The sequence below is a fragment of the Tilletiaria anomala genome, assembly GCF_000711695.1.
Source record: "Tilletiaria anomala UBC 951 chromosome Unknown K437scaffold_67, whole genome shotgun sequence".
Classification (NCBI taxonomy): Eukaryota; Fungi; Basidiomycota; class Exobasidiomycetes; order Georgefischeriales; family Tilletiariaceae; genus Tilletiaria; species Tilletiaria anomala.
This window is the reverse complement of record NW_013546955.1, coordinates 49584-71944: the sequence shown is the minus strand read 5'-3', so window position 1 is coordinate 71944 and position 22361 is coordinate 49584. Positions and strand designations below refer to the sequence as shown.

Sequence of the window (22361 nt, the reverse complement as noted above, 5' to 3'; positions counted from 1 at the left end):
TCCTCTCCACGCATTTGGAAGTTCATTCAGACACAGCCCCGCTCGCGTGGCAAGATCTGGTCACTGAGCCTCAGTTCGACATGGACTCAGCCTCACCATGTAGATATGTAGAGCCAGCGCGACCATGGCAAGTTCCCACGTAGACTCTCTACGAGTCCTCTCTGGAGCGCATGAAGTGGGACTTTGACTTTCTGTGCCTCATACAGCATGACTGCGTGAATGAATGAGCCAAAGATGAGCATGGCAGGCTTAGGGTCTGTGTGTTAGGCACAGACCTAGCACTTTGGAGCGTCGAGATGAAACATTCGTGGTGGAACTTCCAAGGGCGTGCACCTAGCACACATTATAAAGGCGCAGAGAGCTGACGGAACTGTCTCTCGCTCTCCGACTCCTCGCCATCGCTTGCGTTTCAACACTGTTCTAACCAACCAAGCCAAGGGGGGAAAAGTCTCATCAATCAGAGGTCCGGCTCGTGCCATTGCTGCCATCAGCGGCCTCCACACCAGCGGTCGCTCCAAACTTCGACTTTCGAGGCTTGGAGTGAAACAGCAGCACCGCTGCAAGGGTGTATGCAGAGTACAGACAGACATGGTGCAGGGCTGCAGAGTTACGCGGTGGAGACCAGACCGCAGGTATATGCACTGTGTCCATTTATTTTAGTTACAGAAACGATTAAATATGTGCATACATACATTTGATATGCATGTACAGTAGAACTTGGGCAGTCTGGAAGTCTGGGTGGAGTCCGCTCGAGGTGCAAGGATGCCACATTCGCAATCTTGCGCCACGCCACTGTCAACACTGATCGAGTGGTTCCCAGTGGTTCACTCAACTGCATCCTCACTAGACACGACTCGCTGCTCTCTACATACTCACTACTCACCCACTTCTAACAGTTGGGCTGTTGCGGAAGTGCTGCGACAAGTTGCGACTCGCTTGCGGGACATCCGGATTCCGGTCCTTGGGTCCGTCCAGACGCGTCCATGTGTGGTGCATAGTTTGTCGTGCATAACAATTTTATAGTAACTTGAGTAATGAGTGAGATACAGAATGAGATATGGGATATCAGATGTAGCACGAGCGATGGGCGATATGTATATAATGTGAGCGATGGGCAGATACGGAGAAAGGTGCATCGATCGATTGCTTCGCACCCCAGTCAACGCTTCTTTCGTCAAGCTTTGCGTGGTGGCATATACGCGTGAAGTCTCGAGGTGCAGCTGTCCGGCATTTCGGTGATCCAGGAACGAGTAAAAGGAGCATTTCAATAAACGAATGAGTAACAAGTAATGAGTAATGGCTATTGATGCTTGGGCTTGGAGTTTAAGGAAGGGAACAGCAGGATAGACGGACGCATCGATTAGGTTATCATATGTCATAGGCAGCATAGGCTCATACCGCAATTCGACAAGGCGACACATTACCCCTCTCGCCTTGTGCCCAGCTGGAGGTCGGATACGCTGCAATCGATACTCTACGCTCCACACACCACATGTCAGCTTCATGTGTCGCAGCCAAAGCGAGTAGCCATCACTTCCGTGGGGCTGGCTTCAAGCTGCCAGCCAATGTCGACTGACAATTCATTTCCTCATCCTCCGCGGCTCTTGAGGTACGCCCAGACTTCTTTACACAGTCTACTGCAGTCGGTAGTGTCATTTGATGATAGGACGCTCGATGGATGAGGCGGTGATGTACAACCAGCCTCCAACACCAAACGTGTGTGTTTGCACAAACTTGTGTCTCGCTGAGCCGACGTTTTTCGTTGTCCCCTTTCCTTCCCTCGTCAAGGACGCTGCTGCCGTCCCCGCAGTTCATTCACTTTCTACCCGGCCGCATGACATCATCACAAACTTGCACATTTCACAAGCGCTTACCAACAAACATGTCGACATGGTCATGAATGTGGTATGTGATCGGCTAATCGGAGCGCAAACTTCGCCGCTGCTTCACACGCCAAGGTGGACAAGAAGTGCGGCACTGAGGTGCCACTTACGAGCGATTTTCGAGTGTTCTTGGACCTCCACCGTCACGTTCGAGTCAGCTTGGATAAGTGCAATATGGGTCAAGCAACAAATTATTCGATTACAGACGAGCTTGTTTCACCATCGCCAGCATCAAGCACCCGTTTTTTCTTGCTAAATCTGCGATATGGAAGGATCTGCATGATTGACATGCGGCTGCCACAGGCTCAGCCCTGATCCCCAAATGTCCAGCTCACATCCCTGAAGTCCCTCGCAACCATAACTGTACTCACGTACCCCCCCCCCTAGAGCTGTCTACTTCGGCTTCTAAACCCATGTGTGGCCTTGCTGCACTGCCCGCCTCATGTTGGCCTAGCATGCACTTGCCTCTCAAATAGTCTCGGTCCCCATCCCCGGCTCGCCGCTGCATATGCATAGTCTGCGGCACTGCTCAGCTGCCTCTCATAGCTGCGGACTCTTCACCACTTGCCGCATGAAGGCTACAGGATAGTTCACTGAGCACCAAGGCGTGCATGGTCTCAATGCATTCAACTGATTCAACTCACTCTCGAATGGACACCCTGGCACTTTTGCATCCTTTCCGACTTGCTCGTGTTGCAGTCAGCACTCGTGTGGAAGGCGAATGCTGGCTTCCCCCCCCCCCTTTGCGTGTTGAAATGATTTGCCCCTTCCTGCGAGGGAGTGTCACGAGCCGAAAAGCAAAGAAAGCGGCACGTGGACGGGGACAAATGCGTCATATCGAACCCAGTGCAACAACACCCAGCAACCTCCTCCGCAGGGCCACCATGACTGCCTTGTTCTACATCACGGACATGATTTCGGACCCGAGTCATGCGACAGTCGTGTTGAGGAAATAAGTTGAGCCTGTTCAAGGGGTCAAGGCTCTAATGTAGAAAAGGCAGCATACAATTGGGCTCTTCCTGTCCTGACCAATATCCCAGAGCTGTGCAAATTCAGTCTTCGCCACGATCGGTATTACACTTGTTCTATGAATCAGTCTCATCTATAATGACCCGTCAACGCCGCCTCGAAAGCTTTCTAACGTGCCATGGGGGACGTATCCACCGCCGAGTCGTGCTTATACTAGCCAATATCTAATGGCGCGACGATGAAGGCGCTGACTTGGCAGAGTAAGCATCCTCTCGCGCTCAAGGACGTGCCAGGGCCTACGGCCACCGAGGCACGTGTTGTCATCATCAAGATCACCGCCACAATGATTTGTGGCTCGGATCTGCATCTCTGCGGTGGCAACATCTTGCAGCTGAAAAAGGGTGATATCCTCGGGTAGGTGAATGCTTGCATGTATTGCCGCCTGCAGAATTTCTTCAAATTCTCCAATTTGCTGACCCACTCTTGTATTACTTCAGAGTGCATGGGTGTCTTCAATGATGCAGGGCAAGCAGTGAAGTGCGTGAAAGTCCGTGGTCGTGTCGCTTACAGATTCAGCATCTCCTGTGGCGAGTGCAAATTCTGCAAGATGAATCTCAACAGCGTGTGCGAAAGGACGAACAGCAGCAACGGAATGGACAAGCTCTATGATCAGTGATTCGGCGGCCTCGTGGGATATGGATACTTCAATCGCGGCCTCGCCGGGTGCCAGGCCGAGTACATCCGCATTCCATTCGCCGATTTCAGCACGCTCAAGGTTCCTGATGGCCTACTCGACGAGAGGGCCTTTATGTTGACCGATATCAGCTGCACATCCTACCACTCTGTTCTCGACGCCAGCTTCCAAGAGGGCTGAGAATGCGGCAATATGGGGTGCGGGACCGATTGGACAGCATTTCGTGCAGTGGCTTCAGGTCTTTGGCGCAAAGGGGATCATTCTCATTGACAACGTCCAGACGCACCTCGACTACGCCAAATGCACATTAAACGACGTTGCAACACACGCGGGCAAGGCGCAGATCAAGACGCTCAACTTTAACAGCAAGGCGGACTGCCCCCGAGGTCAGTTCCTGACCAAGAAGCTGTACGAGCTGGAGCCGCTCGGGATCAATGTCAGATTTGACGAGGCCGGCTTTCGATACGAGAGGAGCATCGCGCACACGGCCATACGCGCCGTCGCGCTCAAGACAGACACGCCCGAGACGCGAAATGAATGCATTCAGGCAATACCAAAATTTGTACGCATCAGCACCGCCGCGGACTGTGCCGGCCTTGGTAATGGCTTTAACATCGGTGGGCTGATGGAGAAGTGCCTGAACGGCTTTAGTAATTGCCACGCACCCGTTCAGCTCTACGCCACGGAGGTACTGGAAAAGTACATTGTGCTGGGCACGTTCAGCGCCACTAATGCCCTTACAGAATTTCAGCATCGACATGTTCCCCAAGCTGTATGTTGCCTTCAACGAGAAGAGATTCGACGAGGAGCACAAGCCGATCCTCAAGTGACTTGTCCAGACACAGTCCAGTGCTTCGCCAGCACCAAGCATGCCTGCTCTGAGAAAAAGCGCTTGCAGGTCAGCATAGGGACACTTGTCGACTGGACCCCTATGATGCAATGCTCCAACGCGAATGCTTCATTTTGGAACGTGCAAGGTAACGAAATCATGCATATACTCCGTATATAGTCAACTGCTCAAAGGAACAGGCGGGCGCAGGACAGCTCGGACCCTACATTGTAAACCCACTTCTCGTGGCATCCAACGACAGGACACCGATTCCGCGCGATGCCATTGATAATCTCCGTGGGCGGCGGGATAGGCGTGTGAGATGAGCTGCCGACTGGTGTGACGACGCCTAATTCGGAACGCGTGCCTTTAGCCGGAGATGGAGCTACTATTGCGCTATCCAGAGTATCGCTTGCTGTACCTCTGGGTCGCTTGGTACTGCCGCTACCTCCCCCAAATCCGTGAGACCCATCTGGAAGTTGGAAGTCGCTCATGTTCGGGTCGGTCATGGAATCCTTGTCGTCGGCCATCTTTCTAGCCAGCCGATCACGGCACTCGCCATCGATCACATGGCCGCATGGTAGGGCATACAGAAACTTCAAAGGGTCCTCGTTCTCCATCTGCAGCGCCTTGTCACATCCAGCGCAAATGGGAGTCTTGTCCGTCAAATCGTTAGCAGCTGCGCCTGGGCCTGCAGGAGCCCCATCGTCGTCATCATCGCCAATCGAGATGGGTGGCGGCAGAATCGAGTCGGAAAATGGAGGTTTGGACGATTCTTTGCCGTGTGTGTACTTGGACTTGTACTCCTTCCTGATGTACTTCTCCCTGCCCTCGTAGCGCTTAGCGGCTGTTCCTGTCCTCGCAGCACGAGTGCCATTGCCGGAGCCTGTAGCCGGCCATACAGGAGGCGCACGCCCTCCATAGTCAATCGCGAATCCTGCCAACAGTGCGTCATTTCGTCGTTCAACGCCAAACGGGCCCAGCAGACGATTCTGTGCGAGCGCGGCGATCCTGGCAGTGTCGGCTCGTACTGGTGACGGCGCGTTCGGATTCGCATTAGGCCCAGGCGCGAGTCCATTTGTGATTCGTGTGCCCGGCTCAGCCGCAAACAGCGGTCGTGCTAAGAAAAGGGCAAAAACACGTTCAGCGTTGGCTCAAGCGGAGTGACAAGGCGATCGGCGACTTGAAAGGAACGCTTACTTTGCCTGACACCTGTTACTTGCACTTCACTGCGTGCGACGCCCGTAATCTGCACATCTGCGATGCCATCAGAGCTAGCATGTACAGTTGCAGAGCCGGTTCCAGCGCTCGCAGTAGTGCGCGAAGGCCCAGCAGTCTGACCGGGAAGTACTAGACGATATTGTGTAGCAGACGACTCAGCTCGGGGCCCATCGAGCTCATCTTCCGAATCGACGTAGTGTGTCACCCTTCTAGCCCTTTGTCTGGAGGGTGCCGTTGTGTGGAGAGTAGACCTTGAGCTTTGATTGCTTGGACCAGCTGTCGTTGCTGCAGACGAGCTCAACGCCGCGGTGTCGACAGGGATCTGCGCTTCTCGTGACGATCGCTCCATACGCCGTGGGCGCAGCGATCTCCCTGATGCTGCTTCTGTAGAGTTTGTTCGAGACCGGGTCGAAAGCTGAGAAGAGCACGTTGATCTCGCAGGCCGCGTGACGGGCACCTGCGAATCGCTGGTCAAATCGATGATCGAGTCGTCGACTGGTATCGGCGAGGACATGGTGGTGAGAGGACGGGGCGGACAAGAAGCGCGCTTAAGCGTTGTATGGGGACAACCGAAGTGCGTCTGCTCCAAATAGGCCCTGCGAGCAGCACCCAGAATCAATGATGTCTCTCAATGCACTTCTAGCCAACAAACAGGCTGTAAATGCAGTACCTATAGCCTGGTCAACTTTTGGTGCGCACATGGATTCTAGGGCCACGATTTGCCACTCATGGCACACCCCTCTCTTATCTCGGCAGGGCGCCTATCGGCCGAGAGAGAAGAGCGTGTGTCACGCATGGAAACGGCGACGCGACCTGTTTTGCGTACGAGTGTGGATGGACACAGAACGTGAGTTCGCCACACGAGGTCAATGCAACCACTTCAGAAGATTCACCTTGGCCTCTATTCAGACTACGGTGACGCGCGGACATTATCACGTCTTTTCCATGTGCCTTTAGCCAGCCGTGCGCTCAGGGCCGCCGAGCGTGCGGCGGCAAGGGCAACTCTGACCGCAGATGGAAGCCGTTTCGAATAGCGCGTGGCCTGCCACGTTGCAGGAGCTGCAAGAGCCACCAGTCGTTCAGAGCAAGCAGCAGGGTCAAGCATCACCAATTAGCCGCATTCGGCATGAAATCCTTAACGGAGCCATACCTCATGCGAAAGTGAGTAAGCAATAGGACGGCCTGTTGTGCAATGACATTCGAGAGGTGAAGGTGGGACTGAAGTCTACACGTCTCACGGGCCGTTTAACGTTGCAGGATATTCATTCGAACGTCCAAGGCAGTGCAAGCTCATGGCGCAGCATCTCCTGGAAACTACTCCTAGGAATTGAATCCCTCCCTGCAAAGAAGTACCTCGACCTCGTCGCTCAAGGCCCTTCGGTAGCGCACGAGAAAATCCGCAATGACACTTTTCGGACGCTGACGACGGACCAAGGCTTCAAAGAGAGTGTGCATGAGGACCAGCTGATTCGGGTGCTGGATGCCTTCGTGTGGAGCCATACCGGTGAGGGTTGCCCTTATGAGAGCTTTTCTTGTGGCAACTCCCTGACGCTTACGCTTGGCTATAACAGACGAGGACGTCATCATGGCTGATGCTATGGACGGATATGAGTTCACCTACGTCCAAGGGATGAACGTACTCGCTGCGCCATTCCTCTTCACTATGCCCACCGAGCTTGAAGCATACTATTGCTTGAAACGCTTTATCGAAGTCTGTTGTCCTCTTTATGTTCAGCCAACTCTCGTTGGCGTTCACAAAGGCTTGCAGGTGATGCGAGGCATGTCGCTGCTCTTGTCTCAGCTCGTCACTGATCGTCAAGCATCCCCTCTGCTCAGCTGCTTGACCAATGCCTTGAGGCAATTGACTTGGAACTCTACACATATCTGCGGTCCAAGAACCTTTCCGCAGAGCTGTATGCCTTTCCATGTGAGTGGATCTATCGCACAAGCTATGGCGGCTTTCGCACTTACGATATTCTTCCGCTGCAGCTGTCCTGACGCTATGTGCTTGTACACCGCCGCTGGACCAAGTTCTTCATCTCTGGGACTTCCTCCTTGCTTTCGGCGTGCACATGAACATCCTTTGCGTACTGGCACAGCTGCTCATCATGCGCGACGAGCTTCTCGCGGAAGCGAGCCCTATGAAAATGCTGCGCACCCTGCCACCGTTCAACGCGCGCAGGATTATCTCGATCGCCGTCGATCTTGCGGGGAAACTTAGCCCAGCGCTGCAGAGTGCACTCGTCGCGCACACCTACGATGCTAGCGCTGTAGAGGAGTGAGAGGGGGCGCCGCACGTATTTACGCCTCTGTACAACCTTGCGCGCCAAAACGCGCCTTACGACACAACGCCAGGCAGATGGCTCTTGCCTCCGAGAACGGAGGTCTCGCAGTATGCAAGGGCTCTCCAGCGATTTAAATCGGTGGTCGTCCTTATTTGCACTCCATGTCCAAGCCTTGCAACCTTGCCGAGTCGACCACAGCATTCGGCCAGGGTGCATCGGGCATGCCGACCTTGCCACACAGGTCGCAGCTCGGCCATTACGATGCGGCTTGTCGATATGGATTGCACCACAAGAACGAATACTAACCAGTATCACCAGAATACAGCACCATATCACACATTGCATGGCGCTGTCCTGTCTATTCAGATACACGCCAAGCGAACGACCAGGCCGTCGACGCACTCCTGCAAATCCTGTTAGCGCGCCTCCAGTTGCCTTAGCATGTAGTGTCTGGTGCATACGTGGATCTAGCTGGACGCATTCATGCTCCATCCCTCTAGGATACACAATAGCAAGAACAAAATATGCATTCAGGTGCTGCTGCGAAAGTAAAATGCATTATTGTATAGCGTAAATCTTCAGAGTTGAGTGTTGATTGTGTTGCTTCATCACTGTGATGCGTGAGCGTGATACGCGTCTCGATTCTCCCGATATGATTGAATGCCGCACTGGCTCCCGGCCACAAACATAGTCTACGTTTCTCCGCTAAACTCGGGATTGATCACATCACGCGAGTCAAAAAGAGAATATTGCCAGCCATTCCACGGCCCGCGAGAGGTGGCTAACAGTAGGCAATCATGCTCTCGACTAGCGCACGCCAAGTCGTGCGCGGGGCCTGGTTTCCTGCGCCGGCGTGCAGGCAAGCATGCTTCCTCAGCGCACAATTCCGTATGCAACCTCGTCGGCTTGAGCCAAGCCAGAGGCATGCATTGAGACCGTATGCGACCATGCAAAATTGCATTTTCTGCACCTCTGCACGCACTCCAGCTTGTCATCCTGCAAACCTGTCGCTTCAAGCTCGCCCTGCAAAGGAAGGTGAATACGGTGCCACGCATGGCAGACTTCGCCCCCAATTTCGACGGCATCCAGGTCTGTTCAGTGCTCAGGCGCAAGGAGTGACAGTCACTAGCAGGAGCATTGCAACCGGAGCGGGGCCAAGCGACACCCCTCCTGAAGCGCCGATTTCTGGGTTCAGCGTCCGACCATTTTTGCAACTCGCACGTCTAGACAAGCCAATCGGAACATGGCTACTGTATTGGCCGTGCGGTGAGACTGCAACCCATCATGTGGATTGTACAATGTAGCAAAAGCTAACCTCCATATCCTCTTCTCATCCTTCGTAGCATGGTCGATCACCCTTGCGTCACAATACGTCGACGCACCAGTCAGCGTAGCGGCGTCCAACATTTTACTATTTGGAGTCGGTGCAGTTGTGATGCGCGGCGCAGGCTGCACGATCAATGACATGTGGGACGCCAAGATGGACAGGCTAGTAGGTGCGTCTTGCCGTGAATGTGCTCTGACCACCTTTTAGGCGTGACGATCAGCTACGCAAAGTTGGGCCACGTATCTCACTGGCCTCGGACACCCGGCGCTTCCACAGAGCGAACAAAATCGCGGCCCATCGCATCGGGCCAAGTCTCGCACTTTCAGGCGCTTGTCTTTCTTGGCGCGCAGCTCAGCACTGGACTCGCCGTGCTGGTGAACCTCAACACATACAGCATTCTGCTAGGCGCATCCTCCCTCAGTCTCGTGACCATTTATCCGTTGATGAAGCGGATCACCTATTGGCCGCAGTTCGTCCTTGGTGCGTCATACACTTCTGCGTCTGGTGTCGCGATCGAGCTGTCTATACTGATACAACTATGGCTGTGCGATCCATAGGCCTCGCATTCAATTGGGGTACTCTTCTCGGCTGGTCAGCAGTCGCGGGGAGCTGCAATTGGCCGATCTTGCTGCCCATGTACGCTGGCAGCGTCGCTTGGACGCTTGTCTATGACACGATCTATGCACACCAGGTGAGACCGCTTCACCAGCTGCAGCCCGAGGCCTCCATTGATGAATAATCCAAATCGGATCAGGACAAAGTTGACGATGTGACGGCTGGCGTCAAGTCCACTGCGCTTCTGTTCAGCGAGCAAACCAAGCCGATTCTCTCCGCCTTCTCGACCATCTTTCTGAGCAGCATGGCGTTCTCTGTCGCGCTGTCCACTCGTTCACTCGGAACGCCTCTGGAGCTGCTCACCAACCCCCAGCTGCTCTTCCAAATGGCCGTCCTGTCGGAACACCCAGCGTTCTTTGCGGCGCTTGGTGCAGCTGGTGCGCAGCTTGCGTGGCAGGTCGGCACGGCCAATTTGGACAGTCGAGCGGATTGCTGGAGAAAATTTGTCAGCAACCAGTACCTCGGTCTGCTCATCTGGCTCGGTTTGGCGGTGGACTATGGTCTTCACATTTGGAAGTTGCAAGGCGAGGAGGCAATGGAGGGCCATGTAGAAGACTCAATTAAGGGTCGTCCTCGTTTGGTGTAGGCCGCGTGGCCTCCGTTCGACGTGCGATTCATCAGAAGCTAGCACGATCTCTGATACGACATGGAAAGACACTATTTATCGAATCAAAAGTGAGCAACAGGTTAACGATGGAGATATGAGTATAGAACGATGTACCTCCAAAGCGAAGAAAAAGAAGATGAGACAATGCCCCTTTTAGGGTTGTGTCTCGGTTCAAGTCACCTTGCCTATCAGCGGAGTGAGCCCGCGGGAGTGTGGACGTGTTAGTGAACTGTGCGGCGGGATCGGTTCGCAACTCACCATGGAGAACGGCTATAGTAGGTGTTGATAGCGACCATAACAGCAGGTGCATTCATATATACCTAATCCCCTGAACAACCTCATCCTTTGCATCGTCAACATCTGTTTCGGTTGACGTGCGCGACACACTTCTTCAGAGACAATCTGTATCTGACTTCGCTGGCGTGCCACTGGCCGTTGCTCACCATGGCATCCTCTTTCCGCCAAACCGGCCGTAAGATCATCGCGTGAGTGTGGGAGTAGGCAGCATGGCCTCCGTACGTATCGTGCGTCGTGCCATCCAACACTGGTGCTGAAGGGCCTCTATGCGATGCCGCCTCACCTCGTTCGTGCAGTATTGGGCGTAACTACGCCGATCATGCAAAAGAGCTCGGCAACGCCGTCCCCACCGAGCCTTTCTTCTTTCTCAAGCCTACGAGCAGCTACATCGACAATGGCGGCACAGTTGAGATCCCCCGCGGCATCAAGTGCCATCACGAAGGTGATCCATAGCTCACGCATCTCTGTGGCTGTTATTGCGTGCAAATGCTGATAGCACACATCTCCGCCGACCTTGCAGTCGAGCTTGGTGTCGTGATCGGCAAGGAGGGCCGGGACGTCTCGCCGGAGGACGCTGACTCTTACATTGGCGGATATGGTGAGGCAAATACCCTTCTCGATGCGTGCAACTATTGACAGTTATTTGGTGAGCTGACCTTCCTTACGTGCAACCCAATGTGATCCAGCGCTCGCAATCGACATGACGGCACGGAACTTGCAGGACAAGGTCAAGAAGAAGGGCTTGCCGTGGTCGGCCGCCAAAGGCTTCGATACATTCAATCCTGTCAGGTGGGAAACAGATCTCTATGACACGAATAGGACTTCTCCAAGGAAGCTGTACTGACTTCCACCCACCTTTACCCTTGGCCTGGACAGCTCTTTCATCGAGAAGAGCAAGATCCCAGACCCGCACAACGTGCGCCTGTGGCTGAAAGTGAACGAGAAGACGCGACAAGATGGCAACTCAAAAGATATGATCTTTAACATCCCCTCGCTCATCGAGCACGTCTCCAGCATCATGAAGCTCGAAGTCGGCGACCTTCTCCTCACCGGTACGCCGCAGGGCGTCGGCGAGGTCATGCCGGGCGACACCATCACCGCCTGCCTAGGGCTGCCAGAGCAGAACGGCGGAAGCAAGGTGCTGGCTGAGCTCAAGCTGTCCGTTGTTCAGCGACAAGGCGGCTACGAGTTCAAAGAGTAGGGTGATGCGTCCGTCGAATGCCAGATGCTGGGTGAAATGGCACGTGATATTTACCCAAGCAACTATAGTTAAATGCACATATGCTCGCGCTTTTCGGATCACACGGTGCGCCGGTGTGACGCCTGATGCCCTCCCGTGCAATTTCAACCCAAGCAGGGTATGTATTCGTATAAATGGCGTACGAGCGGCATATACCTGAAGGTGGTGTGCAAGTTAATATCGCACGTGCGAGTTCGGATGCTTACGTAACAATCTGGCGCGCGAATATGTGTGCGCCTCTCCCATAGCATAACACTCGGTAATATGGTAAGACTTGGACCACATATCCACGCAAACGCTGATGATCCGATGAAGCGATGGCGGGGTCCAGCGGCAAAGAGTGCAGGGCGAAAGCGCATGTATGTAGCATAGAGTGAACACGGTCCGCCTCGACATGCGAGCTACATAGTTTCCGAGCGTCACCTTCGCTGGTCCGGGATCCATTCCAATTATACCACGTCTGCCCACCCAGTCGCAGGACCTTTTTGGTCGCGCTTCGACCGTCTAGCGGAGCGTGTAGTGATCTCACGCTTCACCATTCATTTCGATAGTAGTCTCTTGCGGAGCGGTTCGAGACATCGAGTTGTCAGGATGCCATTGCAACCAAAGGCACCAGCCAACACGCTCGAGCGCCAAGCTGGACACAGCCAAGATGAGCCACCTGAGCTCCGCTGCGGGGCAATCATCAAGCGCGACCGCAAAGCAATTCACCTCGGTGCACTACACCGCCATCTTCGTCGGAGCAGGTGCCTCCGGTCTAAGCGCGGCGCGTGAGATCTCCTCGGCGGGCTTGCAGGTGCTCATTCTCGAGAGCCGGCAGCGGATCGGTGGTCGTATTCACACGCATGAGCTGCCCATCAAAGAGAAGCGGCGCGCCACGAGCCGGACCGCCGTTGCTACCACTGGCAGCGGTGCCTTTCGGGGTCGGTCAGCCAGTACAAGCACAGTGGCAAGCAGCTTGTCGCAATCGGAATTCGCGGCGTACGTCGAGAATAACGATGGCTCGGACGCCTCCGACAAGAATGTAGCGGGCAGCAGTACCGTCTATGCGGACCTCGGCGCCAGCTTTGTGCACGGTGTGATCGGCAACCAACTGATGGCTCTGAGCAAGCGGGTGCCATTCTCCCTGCACCTGCCTTCAGAAACGTCCTTCATGCACGTCTTTCGGGACGGTGCACATGGAGAACGACTCCCTGATGAGTAGGCCGAGAGAATAGAGTACTCTTCGAGCGAGGTCACATTTCAGAGGTGTGCTCGCCTCGCTCAAGAGGGTCGTGTGGGAAGGGATGTGGAGTCAGAGCAAGCAGGCTCACGGCAGAGAAACATACCTGGTGACGAGGAGACACTTTGAGATCCGATGATCAAGAGCGAGGCGCACGAGGGAGTTTGGTATGGGATCGATGCGAAGGAGCGAGAACGCATCCTGTCCCTGGCGCCAATATGGGCAGGCTGGATTGGTGCACAGCTCGACAAGACGAGTTTACGATGTTGGGGCTTCGAAAAGGACATGAGTAGATGGCAAGCAACCTGTGAAGTGATCGTATGACAAATGTACGACATCTTGTAATACATCAGTACGGTGGCGAAGACGCAGTCGTTACTCACGGGTGTCGGCAGCTGATCGACTGGACATGGCGACAAGCCGAGAAAGAAGGCGCCGAGCTCATCTTAGACTCCAAGGTGACGCAGATTGCGCGGCAGAACGACGACGATGACAGTCCCTTTGCCGTTCAAGCTGTCTCATTGCAAGGCGACCAGATGAAATTCCACAGCGACTTTGTCATCTGCAGCCTTCCACTGGGTGTCCTTCAAAAAGAAGCGCCAGCATTCAAACCACCACTACCGCTTCGAAAACAAGGAGCCATCGAGCGCCTTGGATTTGGCCTGCTCAACAAAATTGTCCTTACGTACTCTTCGCCATGGTGGAGATAAGACATCAGCAACCCACAAGCAGATGGCTGGTATTTTGACCTGCCGTCGCCGGCTCTCTCGCCTTCCTCCTCTCCCCCCGCTTCAAATGACAGGAGGGACATACCCCATTCCCACAACTCAAAACGGCACCGCTCTTGGCACAGGACTACTATAGCGTCACGGGCAAGCCGATGCTGATGCTCTTCTTCGGCCCTCCTGTAGCGGAAGCAATCGAGAATATCACACCGGAGCGCGACGCGGAGTTGACGTCCCACGTCCACACGCGCCTTGTCGCTGCCATCTTACCGAAACCGCCTGAGAATCACAGAAAAACGGGGAACGATGCAGTTGCACCCTCAGCCGCGGCCGCAGCCATTGGCAGTGCAGAAAGCAGCGCTCCATCCAGGCCCGTCGCCTCGGTCGTGACGCGCTGGCGTTCCGATCCACACTCCCTGGGAAGCTACACTTACTTGCCTGCCGCGCGTAAGCGTAGCGGTGCCAATGGAAGCGGAGACGGACACGGCGATGAGGGTGGGGTTCGGCCAGCAGCGTCACCACTGGATATGATGGAGCTTGCACGTCCCGTGTGTGGTGGGCAACTTGGGTTCTGCGGCGAGGCGTGTCATCCGGATTTATACGCCTCGGTACATGGTGCCCTCATGAGCGGGCTAGAAGAGGGGGTGAGGATCGTCAATCTTGCGAACGAGAGGGGGGTACGACACCTCGTAGCGAGCAGCGAGCGGACGGAGCAGCAACTTGCTCGCGAAGGAGATAGAGCATGCAGGCAGCTGATGTAAACAGTCGCGGCTTGGTATCATACATTCGTCGCAGCGAGCAATCGCGAAAGCGATCACTACGCCGCACCTACTTCTTTCCCTTCTATTGCCGGACTGTCCGCGTTCATCGGCGAGGACGCCGCTCTTCCTGCCTTTTGCTTCGGTCTGCTTCTTCCCCATGTTACGCGGACCTCTTTCCCACCAAGCTGCACTTTTACCGCGCATCGTTCTGCCGCCGCTTCTGCTTCTTTCCGTGATCGGAAGTTGACAAAGGCACAGTTGGAAGTGGAGACGAGGGTGATGGACTTGATGCTTTCTGGTTTGAGTGATGGAGTGGTCGAGACGAAGTAGGTTCGGATCGCGTCTTCCGATGTTGCGGGCGAAAGAGATGTCAGGAAGAGGGATGTCTGTGCAGCACGCGGTAGAAAGGTTGTGTTAGTCCAGCGGCTTTCCCAGAAATCGAAATTCCGTCGCCCTTACGCACCACATCAGGGTCCTCCGGAGGCGTCAATCCAAGTTCCGCCTGATGCTTTCCCATGATCTTCTTCGCTACCGGGTCATTCCGGCCATGGAACCGATCTTTGATGTTCTGCCTGCTGAGCGGATCCTCCTTGTCTCTCGGCAGCTCGTGTCGAAAGGGGCACTCGTCTCCTCTCGTGCAATTTCCCTTTGCGTAAAAAGAACACAGATGCGGCCTATTGCGCTTGTAGTTAGGATCGGTCCGCGCGAGCTTGCGCAGCAGCTCCTGGCCCGCACGGGCGCTCGGACCGGCAGAGCTTTCGATCATGCTGCTTCCATCGCTTCCATCGCCGAGTTTTGCTTCGATGTTCTGCATGTAGTACTCGCGATTGATGTCGCTCGTAGGCGCCTTGTTCTTGACGCCCAGCGCAGCATCGCGCACCTGGACTGGCAAGCCGTACTGCAGATCAAGCACGCAGGTCTGGCATACGTTCTTGATCTTGGCGCACGATGTGCAGATTTCAGTGCGCTTGAAGCGCATGCCTTGCCCCGGGTTCCATCGGAAGACAGTGAAAGGCCGAGTGCAGATCTTGGATGTATTGTGCAAAAGTCAGCATTTCAGACCGAACCCATTTCGCGATGAGGGGGTGTGCACATACCTTACATTCACTACCGTGCATCTGCTTGCTCATCCGCACATATGGGTTCGGGCCCAGACATGTCTCACAGAGGATGGGTGTGTCTGCGACCTCACCTCCCTTGAGGTTATTATCCGCTTTGCCTCCAAGGCCATACGACATGGTGGGCGATGAGCAACCTTGGTTTCGCGCAATTTAATAGCAACGCTGCAGTCGAGAGCGGCGCTGGCGGTGGGACTCTACAGAGACGGAGTAAATGCTTCAGATGGTCTTTCGGGTGGTCTGGCCAGTCACGAGTGCTCGGTTCCGTCAAGAGGGATGCTGTCCGAAGTTGACAACTGATGACAGGTCGTGGTCAATGTCGAGGATGCGTATATAAGACAAAGTCAATATATAGATGGCGACAAGGAGTCTCAGCCAACCTGGAAAAACAGAAATCGGCACTGCGCCACTCTGTGTAGCGGTTGCGAGTTTCGCCTCGTTCAGAAGGCTCCAATTTCCAAGGAGACATCTCTCATATGACAGTCTGAATGCTATAGTAATTAGGCGCCCTATGTCTTCGCTCACTGCAGCCAGGCTGCTTCACGCCGATAGCTCGCGAGAGGTCATTGCTGGGGGCCTTCAACACTGTATTGCGAGCAGGTATGGTGCAACCAACAGCTGCGGGCTTCAAGCCTGGCGAGCAGTCAGACGACCGCACCACGTCGCCGTCAGTCCAACCGTCTCGGGATAAACCGACGCCAGTTGCTGCTACCGAGCGGCGGCCTGGAGCTGCAGAAGAAGATGAGGGTGAGGACCATGCGGGGGATGACGCCGACGGTGCTACGGGTACCGATGGTCTCAGCGCCAAGCAGCGCAAGAAGCAAAAGTACAAGGCAAAGCTAAAGAAGAAACTGGGTATTGGACAGAATGCAGACGAGAGTGGCTCCCCGGGCGCGAAATCGGCTTCCACGGGCAACGCTCAAGATCGGGAGCTATCGGAACAGGTGCTCGACTCCATCAAGGCCGCGGTTGCCAAGGAACACGGTGCTGGGGCCGCACAGAATGTCAACCGTACGAATCTGGCCAAGCTGCTCGCCGCCATGAACCTCGAGAGGGACTTACTCGTCAAGAGGCAAGAAGAAAAAGCGAAGCTGAGCACCCAGAAACAGATTGCAGAGCACAAGTTCTGGAAGACACAGCCGGTGGCCAAGCCTGAAGATGGGCCCACGGAGCAAGACGGTCCGATTGAGCCGAACCAACCTGCCCATCTTGTTCGCCAAGAACCGTATCCACTCCCGTCCGACTTTGAATGGGTTCAAGTGGACATTGATGATGCAGAACAGCTCAAAGAAGTATACGAGCTGCTCATCGCCAATTACATTGAAGATGACGATGCCAGCCTGCGGTTCAGGTACAGCCCTGAATTTCTCAACTGGGTCTTGCGCCATCCAGGATACCACAAAACCTGGCACATCGGCGTTCGAGTCAAAAGCACGGGCAAAATGGTCGCTTTCATTTCCGGTATCCCTCATGAATTGAGAGTTAGGGATCAGTGAGTTTCCGGCATCTCGGTGGAAGGCCAGTGCGGCGAGTGGCTGACTGATCGCCCGGTGTGCCGAATGCAGATCCTACCATTCCGTTGAGATCAATTTCCTTTGTGTGCACAAGAAGCTTCGTTCCAAGCGACTCGCACCGATGCTCATCAAGGAAGTCACAAGACAGTGCCATTTAACCGGTGTCTTTCAAGCCATTTACACGGGCGGCATCGTAATCCCCACACCCATGTCCTGCGCCCGATATTACCACCGCACGCTCAACGCGCTAAAGCTGCTCGAGATCGGCTTCGCCGCCGTACCGCAGAACATGTCGAAGGATGCTTGGGCCAAGCGCTACGTTCTCCCTCCGCAGCCGCGGACAAAGGGGCTGAGGGAAATGCGAGAGGTAGATGTCAAGCCGGTCGGCAAGTTGACGAGACGCTTCATGCGCAAGTACGACATGGCGCCAAGGTTCAGTGATGAAGAGGTTCGACACCTTTTTCTCAGTGGGAGAGGAGAAGAGGCCGGTGCAGGCAAGAGGGAGAAGCAGGTCACTTGGAGCTACGTTGTGGAGGTGCGTCTTGACTAATTGAGCTCGTGCTAGACCGCCTTATTCACACTCTCATTCACATTGGTAGAACGAGGAAGGCCGTATTACCGACATGTTCAGCTTTTACAGCCTGCCGTCATCGATTTTGGATAATGCAAAGCACACGGTTCTGAACGCGGCATACCTCTTCTACTACGCTACGGATGTTGGGTTCTCCGACCACCGGCCATCAGCCAGTGCAGGCGGCACGTCATCATCAACGTCGTCCTCCGCCTCTCCATCCGTGAACCCTTCATCGTCGCCCTATGCGACGGCGCCGATCCCAGAATCAACCGAAGGACTCGAACCATGGAAGAAAAGCCATATTACCGGACTTAGCGCTGACGAAGCGGCTGATGAGGATGGTGTATTGCGGTGGGACCACGAAGGGAGGGAGGTGAAGGACAAGATCAAGAAGCGCTTGAATGAGCTCGTCAATGATCTGCTCATTCTCGCAAAGCAAGTGCGTGTTGCCCCTCTGACTTTGGCACTGAGCGTACGCGCAGCTGATTTCTAAGCCTCTGATTCATTTCACAGGAGGGCTTTGATGTTGTAAACTGTCTCACCGTCATGGACAATCCACTCTTTCTATCGGAGCAGAAATTCGGCCCGGGCGATGGGTTCCTGCGCTTCTATCTCTTTGTGAGTCTACGCTTTCTGCTCGACGTCATACTCTCGCGTGCGATTGCTGACAGCTTATGTTCTCCCATTGCAGAACTGGCGAGTGAAGCCAATCCAAGGAGGCATCGGCTCTCGCGCAGGCGAGGCAGAATTCGATCCCGTGGCGCAATACGTCAATGCGCAGCACAAGGCGTTCGCCTCGGCGTCTGGCGGAGACAAGGCGATGTCCATACAGGACGAAATTGCCCGAGTCATGCAGACGAGGCAGCGACCTGAGGAGTACGGCAGCGGGAACGGCATCGTCATGGTGTAACGAAGCATTGCCCTCAATTTAAGCAAAGGACTATCTGCCAGAGGCAACGGCGCATACGATAGATGCTTCACCGACAAGCGACGTCGTTTCATAGGGTCATAGATGCAATCTACCGAATAGTACAAGTGTGAATTGCGTACTCATCATTGTCAACCCTATGCAACAATGACGAGAACGCTCATGTCTGCGATGCGATGAGCGCGAAAACGACACTTAAGCAACAAGAGTGCTAGCAGTCGTGCTCTCGTACTTGAAGGTCGGCGGGACGGCACCCTTGGTCTTGTAGTAGCGGGCAAGCCTGTGGATCCTCGACTCGATCAGAATCAGGCGGAACTTGGAGTCCATGTCCTTGCGGTTGCGCTCGAGGTGCTTGCGGACGGACACAGCCTTTTTCTGAGTTAAAAGAAAACAAGCATCATGGTCCATTAGTTCGCGCACGCTTCTCACATATTTCCACTAGGAGGATCACTCACGATGAGGTGGTAAAGGTCCTCAGGAATTTGCGGGGCAAGGCCCTCGCTCTTGAGGATCCTCAAAATCTTGTTACCGGTGACGAACCTGACCTGGGCAATACCCTGGCTGTCGCGGAGCTGAACACCGATCTGCGATGGGGTGAGACCCTTGCGGGCGAGCTTGAAGATCTGGTTGCAGACGTCCTCCGGAGTCGCCTTGAGCCATGAAGGCGGCGAGCGGCGGTAGGGAAGCGCCGAGGAGGAAATACCCTTGCCCTTGCTGTGCATGCGACCCATCTTGGCGGATTTTCTGAGAGCGCAAAGAAGAGTACGTGTTAGTGGATAACTCTCGTTGAAGGTTCATCCCTTTCGAGGCTTAACAAGAGCGCAGGTCCGCAATCCCGTTCCCCACGTTCCTTGAAGACAAAGAGTCGGACCCGCAAACATCACCAATTCAAGCCGCGCAACTGTCACCGAATAATCATCTTCACTCAGGAGAGCATGGCACCTCAGTGAGGCAGGCAACTCGAGATAGCTGCCACAGGTGCTACTGTTCCGGACTCATTACCTTCGCTTTGCACCCGATCGAAGCACACCTATCCACCGTAGGCCTATTCCTTCATTGGATGCTCGATGCAGCTACCCTTGCCATCCCAAATAGGATAATGCTCGTTGAGCGGCGAAGCTGGGATGATCGGGCAGCGATGACTTCGCTTGCAGGCGAAGCACGGTGCGAGCCGAGCGCGAACAGAAGCCGCCAGTCCAACTTTCAGGATGCTAGCGCATCTCCTGCTGATAGAAGCGGATCCGCGTTTGGCATGTGAGCCGAATGAAGCTGCTCCACCATGTCCAGCATCGCCATTTCTGCGCTGTCGCTGGTCGACTTGCCGCTCTCTCCGCAGGCAGACAATCGACTGGTCCTATCTCAAAAGCCCTTGCTTTTCCATCCGAAGCCGTTGAAGTGCTCTCCATCGTCGCCTCCCTGATTCTCCAGCGACATGCTCACCTTGATGACCTTGCTGAACTGCCGAGTCGATGAGGAGTGCCGAGTCTTTGAACGTCGACCTTCTGAAGTATGAAAGTGACAATCCTTTTGGCTACAATCCGTTGCTTGATGCGTCGCGCGCGTTCTCCCACAGACAGGCCTGGCACCAAGAGGCACTGCAGGCAGCTGCGGCACAAAATTATTCAGCCCACCAATCTGTTTCACCCAACTTGGCCCACCGTTCCGCCCCCTCACGTCTTGGCCCACTCAACCCACTGGCCGACTCGCTCTCGCGACACCCAATCCAGCGACTCCTCACCATTTCTACAGAAGAGTCTTCTTCCCAACTCTTGCCACGGTATCGGACCTCCGTCTGCAGGAAACATCGCCCAACATGTGAGTACCGCCGGCATGATGGGCAGAAAGTACGCATCGCAAAAGACGCACAACGGGGTGCGGGATATTGGACGTACTAGATGGAGCAATGTCGGATGTTTGACGGCGAGACGATGTCTGGCGGCCAGACCTGAGGGAAGCATGGATCGGTGGGCAGCTGCGTTGTGAAGGCCTATGGAGCAACACGGGTTGCGAAAGACGCTGCTGCCAAAGGAAAACTGTTGCAAGCGGCAATGCTGGACAAAGCAAAGGATGCTCGTTGTTCAACGCCAGATCTGCAATTCTGCCACGAGTATGGTCGACTTTGGACTGCGGCGGTTCCCTCCCTCTTATGCAACTCGTTCAGACAATACAGGACTGCAGCTAACCTTACCTTGATCAATTTCAGGAAGCTGAACTTCGCTAACCCGGCAACGGGTGCTCAAAAGAGCATCGAAATCGACGATGACCGCAAGACCCGCATCTTTTGGGAGAAGCGCATGTCCCAAGACGTCGAGATCGACGCCCTTGGTGACGAGTGGAAGGGCTACGTTGTCCGCATTGGTGGCGGTAACGACAAGCAGGGTTTCCCCATGAAGCAGGGTGTCCTTGTCCCATACCGTGTCCGTCTTCTACTTGGCGAGGGCCACTCATGCTACCGCCAGCGCCGCGCGGGTGAGAGGCGCAGGAAGTCGGTCCGCGGCTGCATCGTTGCTGCCGACATCCAGGCCCTCCACCTCATCATTGTTAAGCAGGGCGAGCAGGAGATCCCTGGCCTTACGGATGAGGCCTCGATCCAGCCTAAGCGTCTCGGTCCTAAGCGTGCCAACCACATCCGCAAGTTCTTCAACCTCAACAAGGAGTCAGTATGCAGTTCCATCACGCTTTGCTGTTGCCCTTTTTGCGTAGATGGATACTGACAGTATAAATGTGTCTCGTGCAGGGACGATGTCCGCAAGTTCGTCGTTCGCCGTGAGGTTACTGGTAAGAAGGAGGGTGCCAAGCCATACACCAAGGCCCCGAAGATTCAGCGTCTCATCACACCTGGGCGGCTGCAGCGCAAGCGTCACCTCCGGTCGCTCAAGATCCGCAAAACCGAGGCACAGAAGGAGCAGAAGGCCGAGTACGAGAAGGTTGTTGCTCAGCGCCAGGCAGAGAAGAAGGCGGCTGTGCAGGCACACCGGGAGGCTGCCAAGGCTGCCAGGAAGGCCTAAATCTGCAAACGAGGGCAACTAGTTGCCGGACTGTCTGCAAAGGTCTTGGCAGTCATCGTAGTATGAAAAAATGGGCAACAGGAATGGCTTCGACTCTCGTTGCGTCCACTTTATCCGAGCGCCGTCGATTTGCAACGCACAGCAAGGACGCGATGCGCTGGTGCGTCGTCTGTGCCATTACAACTCGCACCTGTCCCTTGTCAAGCGACATGAGCAATCTTGTGCTGCGAGGGACGACGAAGCATGGTCGTGTTTTCTCCTTGTATGAACATGATACAATACACAATACTAGGCATCTGACTTCTCTGTTTTTCTCGCGTGTACCCGGCATCCAACACTTTTGAATTGATATGCCAGCACGTAAATAGCGCCTTCGTCCCTCATGCCATCGCAGATGATGAGGACTGGGGTGTCTTCCATTTGTGCAAGTGCCAACCGAGAGCCTGCTTCACATTGAAAAACCCTACTTTCTGGTAGTGCAACCCAAAGGTGTTGAAGTGTGCAATGCGCACCAGCAACCCACTTTAACCCGCTCGCATGCCGT

The 22361-nt window shown here is 54.8% G+C and overlaps 12 protein-coding genes across 12 annotated transcripts; 9 read left to right on the top strand and 3 right to left on the bottom strand.

The window, feature by feature from the left end:
- Positions 1-3090: 3090 nt before the first annotated feature.
- Positions 3091-4376, top strand: K437DRAFT_291204 (GroES-like protein; the record flags this gene model as incomplete). Its single annotated transcript, XM_013386709.1, has 6 exons — positions 3091-3253; positions 3350-3389; positions 3423-3524; positions 3618-3696; positions 3719-4252; positions 4290-4376. The coding sequence occupies 6 exons, from the start codon at positions 3091-3093 to the stop codon at positions 4374-4376; spliced, it is 1005 nt and encodes a 334-aa protein (XP_013242163.1).
- On the bottom strand, positions 4258-6233 carry K437DRAFT_257765 (uncharacterized protein). Its single transcript, XM_013386708.1, has 2 exons — positions 5576-6233; positions 4258-5495 (listed from the first exon to the last, which is right to left on the bottom strand). The coding sequence occupies exons 1-2, from the start codon at positions 6108-6110 to the stop codon at positions 4564-4566; spliced, it is 1467 nt and encodes a 488-aa protein (XP_013242162.1). The 5' UTR covers positions 6111-6233; the 3' UTR covers positions 4258-4563.
- Positions 6234-6610: 377 nt separating this feature from the next.
- On the top strand, positions 6611-7878 carry K437DRAFT_226021 (TBC-domain-containing protein; the record flags this gene model as incomplete). The annotated part of the gene is made up of 5 exons (XM_013386707.1): positions 6611-6761; positions 6876-7106; positions 7168-7364; positions 7433-7523; positions 7586-7878. The coding sequence occupies 5 exons, from the start codon at positions 6611-6613 to the stop codon at positions 7876-7878; spliced, it is 963 nt and encodes a 320-aa protein (XP_013242161.1).
- A 950-nt stretch (positions 7879-8828) lies between these two features.
- On the top strand, positions 8829-10409 carry K437DRAFT_225999 (4-hydroxybenzoate polyprenyl transferase; the record flags this gene model as incomplete). The annotated part of the gene is made up of 6 exons (XM_013386706.1): positions 8829-9147; positions 9225-9377; positions 9485-9688; positions 9766-9899; positions 9963-10079; positions 10137-10409. The coding sequence occupies 6 exons, from the start codon at positions 8829-8831 to the stop codon at positions 10407-10409; spliced, it is 1200 nt and encodes a 399-aa protein (XP_013242160.1).
- Positions 10410-10733: 324 nt separating this feature from the next.
- Positions 10734-12106, top strand: K437DRAFT_257761 (uncharacterized protein). The gene is made up of 5 exons (XM_013386705.1): positions 10734-10915; positions 11024-11169; positions 11248-11325; positions 11414-11516; positions 11604-12106. Exons 1-5 carry the CDS (start codon positions 10875-10877, stop codon positions 11926-11928), a joined length of 693 nt encoding a protein of 230 aa, XP_013242159.1. The 5' UTR covers positions 10734-10874; the 3' UTR covers positions 11929-12106.
- A 409-nt stretch (positions 12107-12515) lies between these two features.
- Positions 12516-13340, top strand: K437DRAFT_157777 (uncharacterized protein). The gene has a single exon (XM_013386704.1). The coding sequence runs from the start codon at positions 12620-12622 to the stop codon at positions 13169-13171; it is 552 nt and encodes a 183-aa protein (XP_013242158.1). The 5' UTR covers positions 12516-12619; the 3' UTR covers positions 13172-13340.
- K437DRAFT_157937 (uncharacterized protein) lies at positions 13300-13984 on the top strand. The gene has a single exon (XM_013386703.1). It carries the CDS (start codon positions 13510-13512, stop codon positions 13897-13899), a length of 390 nt encoding a protein of 129 aa, XP_013242157.1. The 5' UTR covers positions 13300-13509; the 3' UTR covers positions 13900-13984.
- Positions 13985-15133, top strand: K437DRAFT_157948 (uncharacterized protein). Its single transcript, XM_013386702.1, has one exon. It carries the CDS (start codon positions 14070-14072, stop codon positions 14673-14675), a length of 606 nt encoding a protein of 201 aa, XP_013242156.1. The 5' UTR covers positions 13985-14069; the 3' UTR covers positions 14676-15133.
- Positions 14661-16095, bottom strand: K437DRAFT_248845 (uncharacterized protein). The gene is made up of 3 exons (XM_013386701.1): positions 15773-16095; positions 15139-15702; positions 14661-15061 (listed from the first exon to the last, which is right to left on the bottom strand). The coding sequence occupies exons 1-3, from the start codon at positions 15911-15913 to the stop codon at positions 14732-14734; spliced, it is 1035 nt and encodes a 344-aa protein (XP_013242155.1). The 5' UTR covers positions 15914-16095; the 3' UTR covers positions 14661-14731.
- A 206-nt stretch (positions 16096-16301) lies between these two features.
- Positions 16302-18913, top strand: K437DRAFT_257757 (NMT-domain-containing protein). Its single transcript, XM_013386700.1, has 5 exons — positions 16302-17285; positions 17359-17842; positions 17907-18320; positions 18395-18499; positions 18573-18913. Exons 1-5 carry the CDS (start codon positions 16396-16398, stop codon positions 18789-18791), a joined length of 2112 nt encoding a protein of 703 aa, XP_013242154.1. The 5' UTR covers positions 16302-16395; the 3' UTR covers positions 18792-18913.
- A 91-nt stretch (positions 18914-19004) lies between these two features.
- On the bottom strand, positions 19005-19540 carry K437DRAFT_226056 (putative 40s ribosomal protein S13.e; the record flags this gene model as incomplete). The annotated part of the gene is made up of 2 exons (XM_013386699.1): positions 19005-19184; positions 19265-19540. 2 exons carry the CDS (start codon positions 19538-19540, stop codon positions 19005-19007), a joined length of 456 nt encoding a protein of 151 aa, XP_013242153.1.
- A 1059-nt stretch (positions 19541-20599) lies between these two features.
- K437DRAFT_248838 (uncharacterized protein) lies at positions 20600-22122 on the top strand. Its single transcript, XM_013386698.1, has 2 exons — positions 20600-21465; positions 21547-22122. The coding sequence occupies exons 1-2, from the start codon at positions 20858-20860 to the stop codon at positions 21815-21817; spliced, it is 879 nt and encodes a 292-aa protein (XP_013242152.1). The 5' UTR covers positions 20600-20857; the 3' UTR covers positions 21818-22122.
- The last annotated feature ends 239 nt before the right edge of the window (positions 22123-22361 follow it).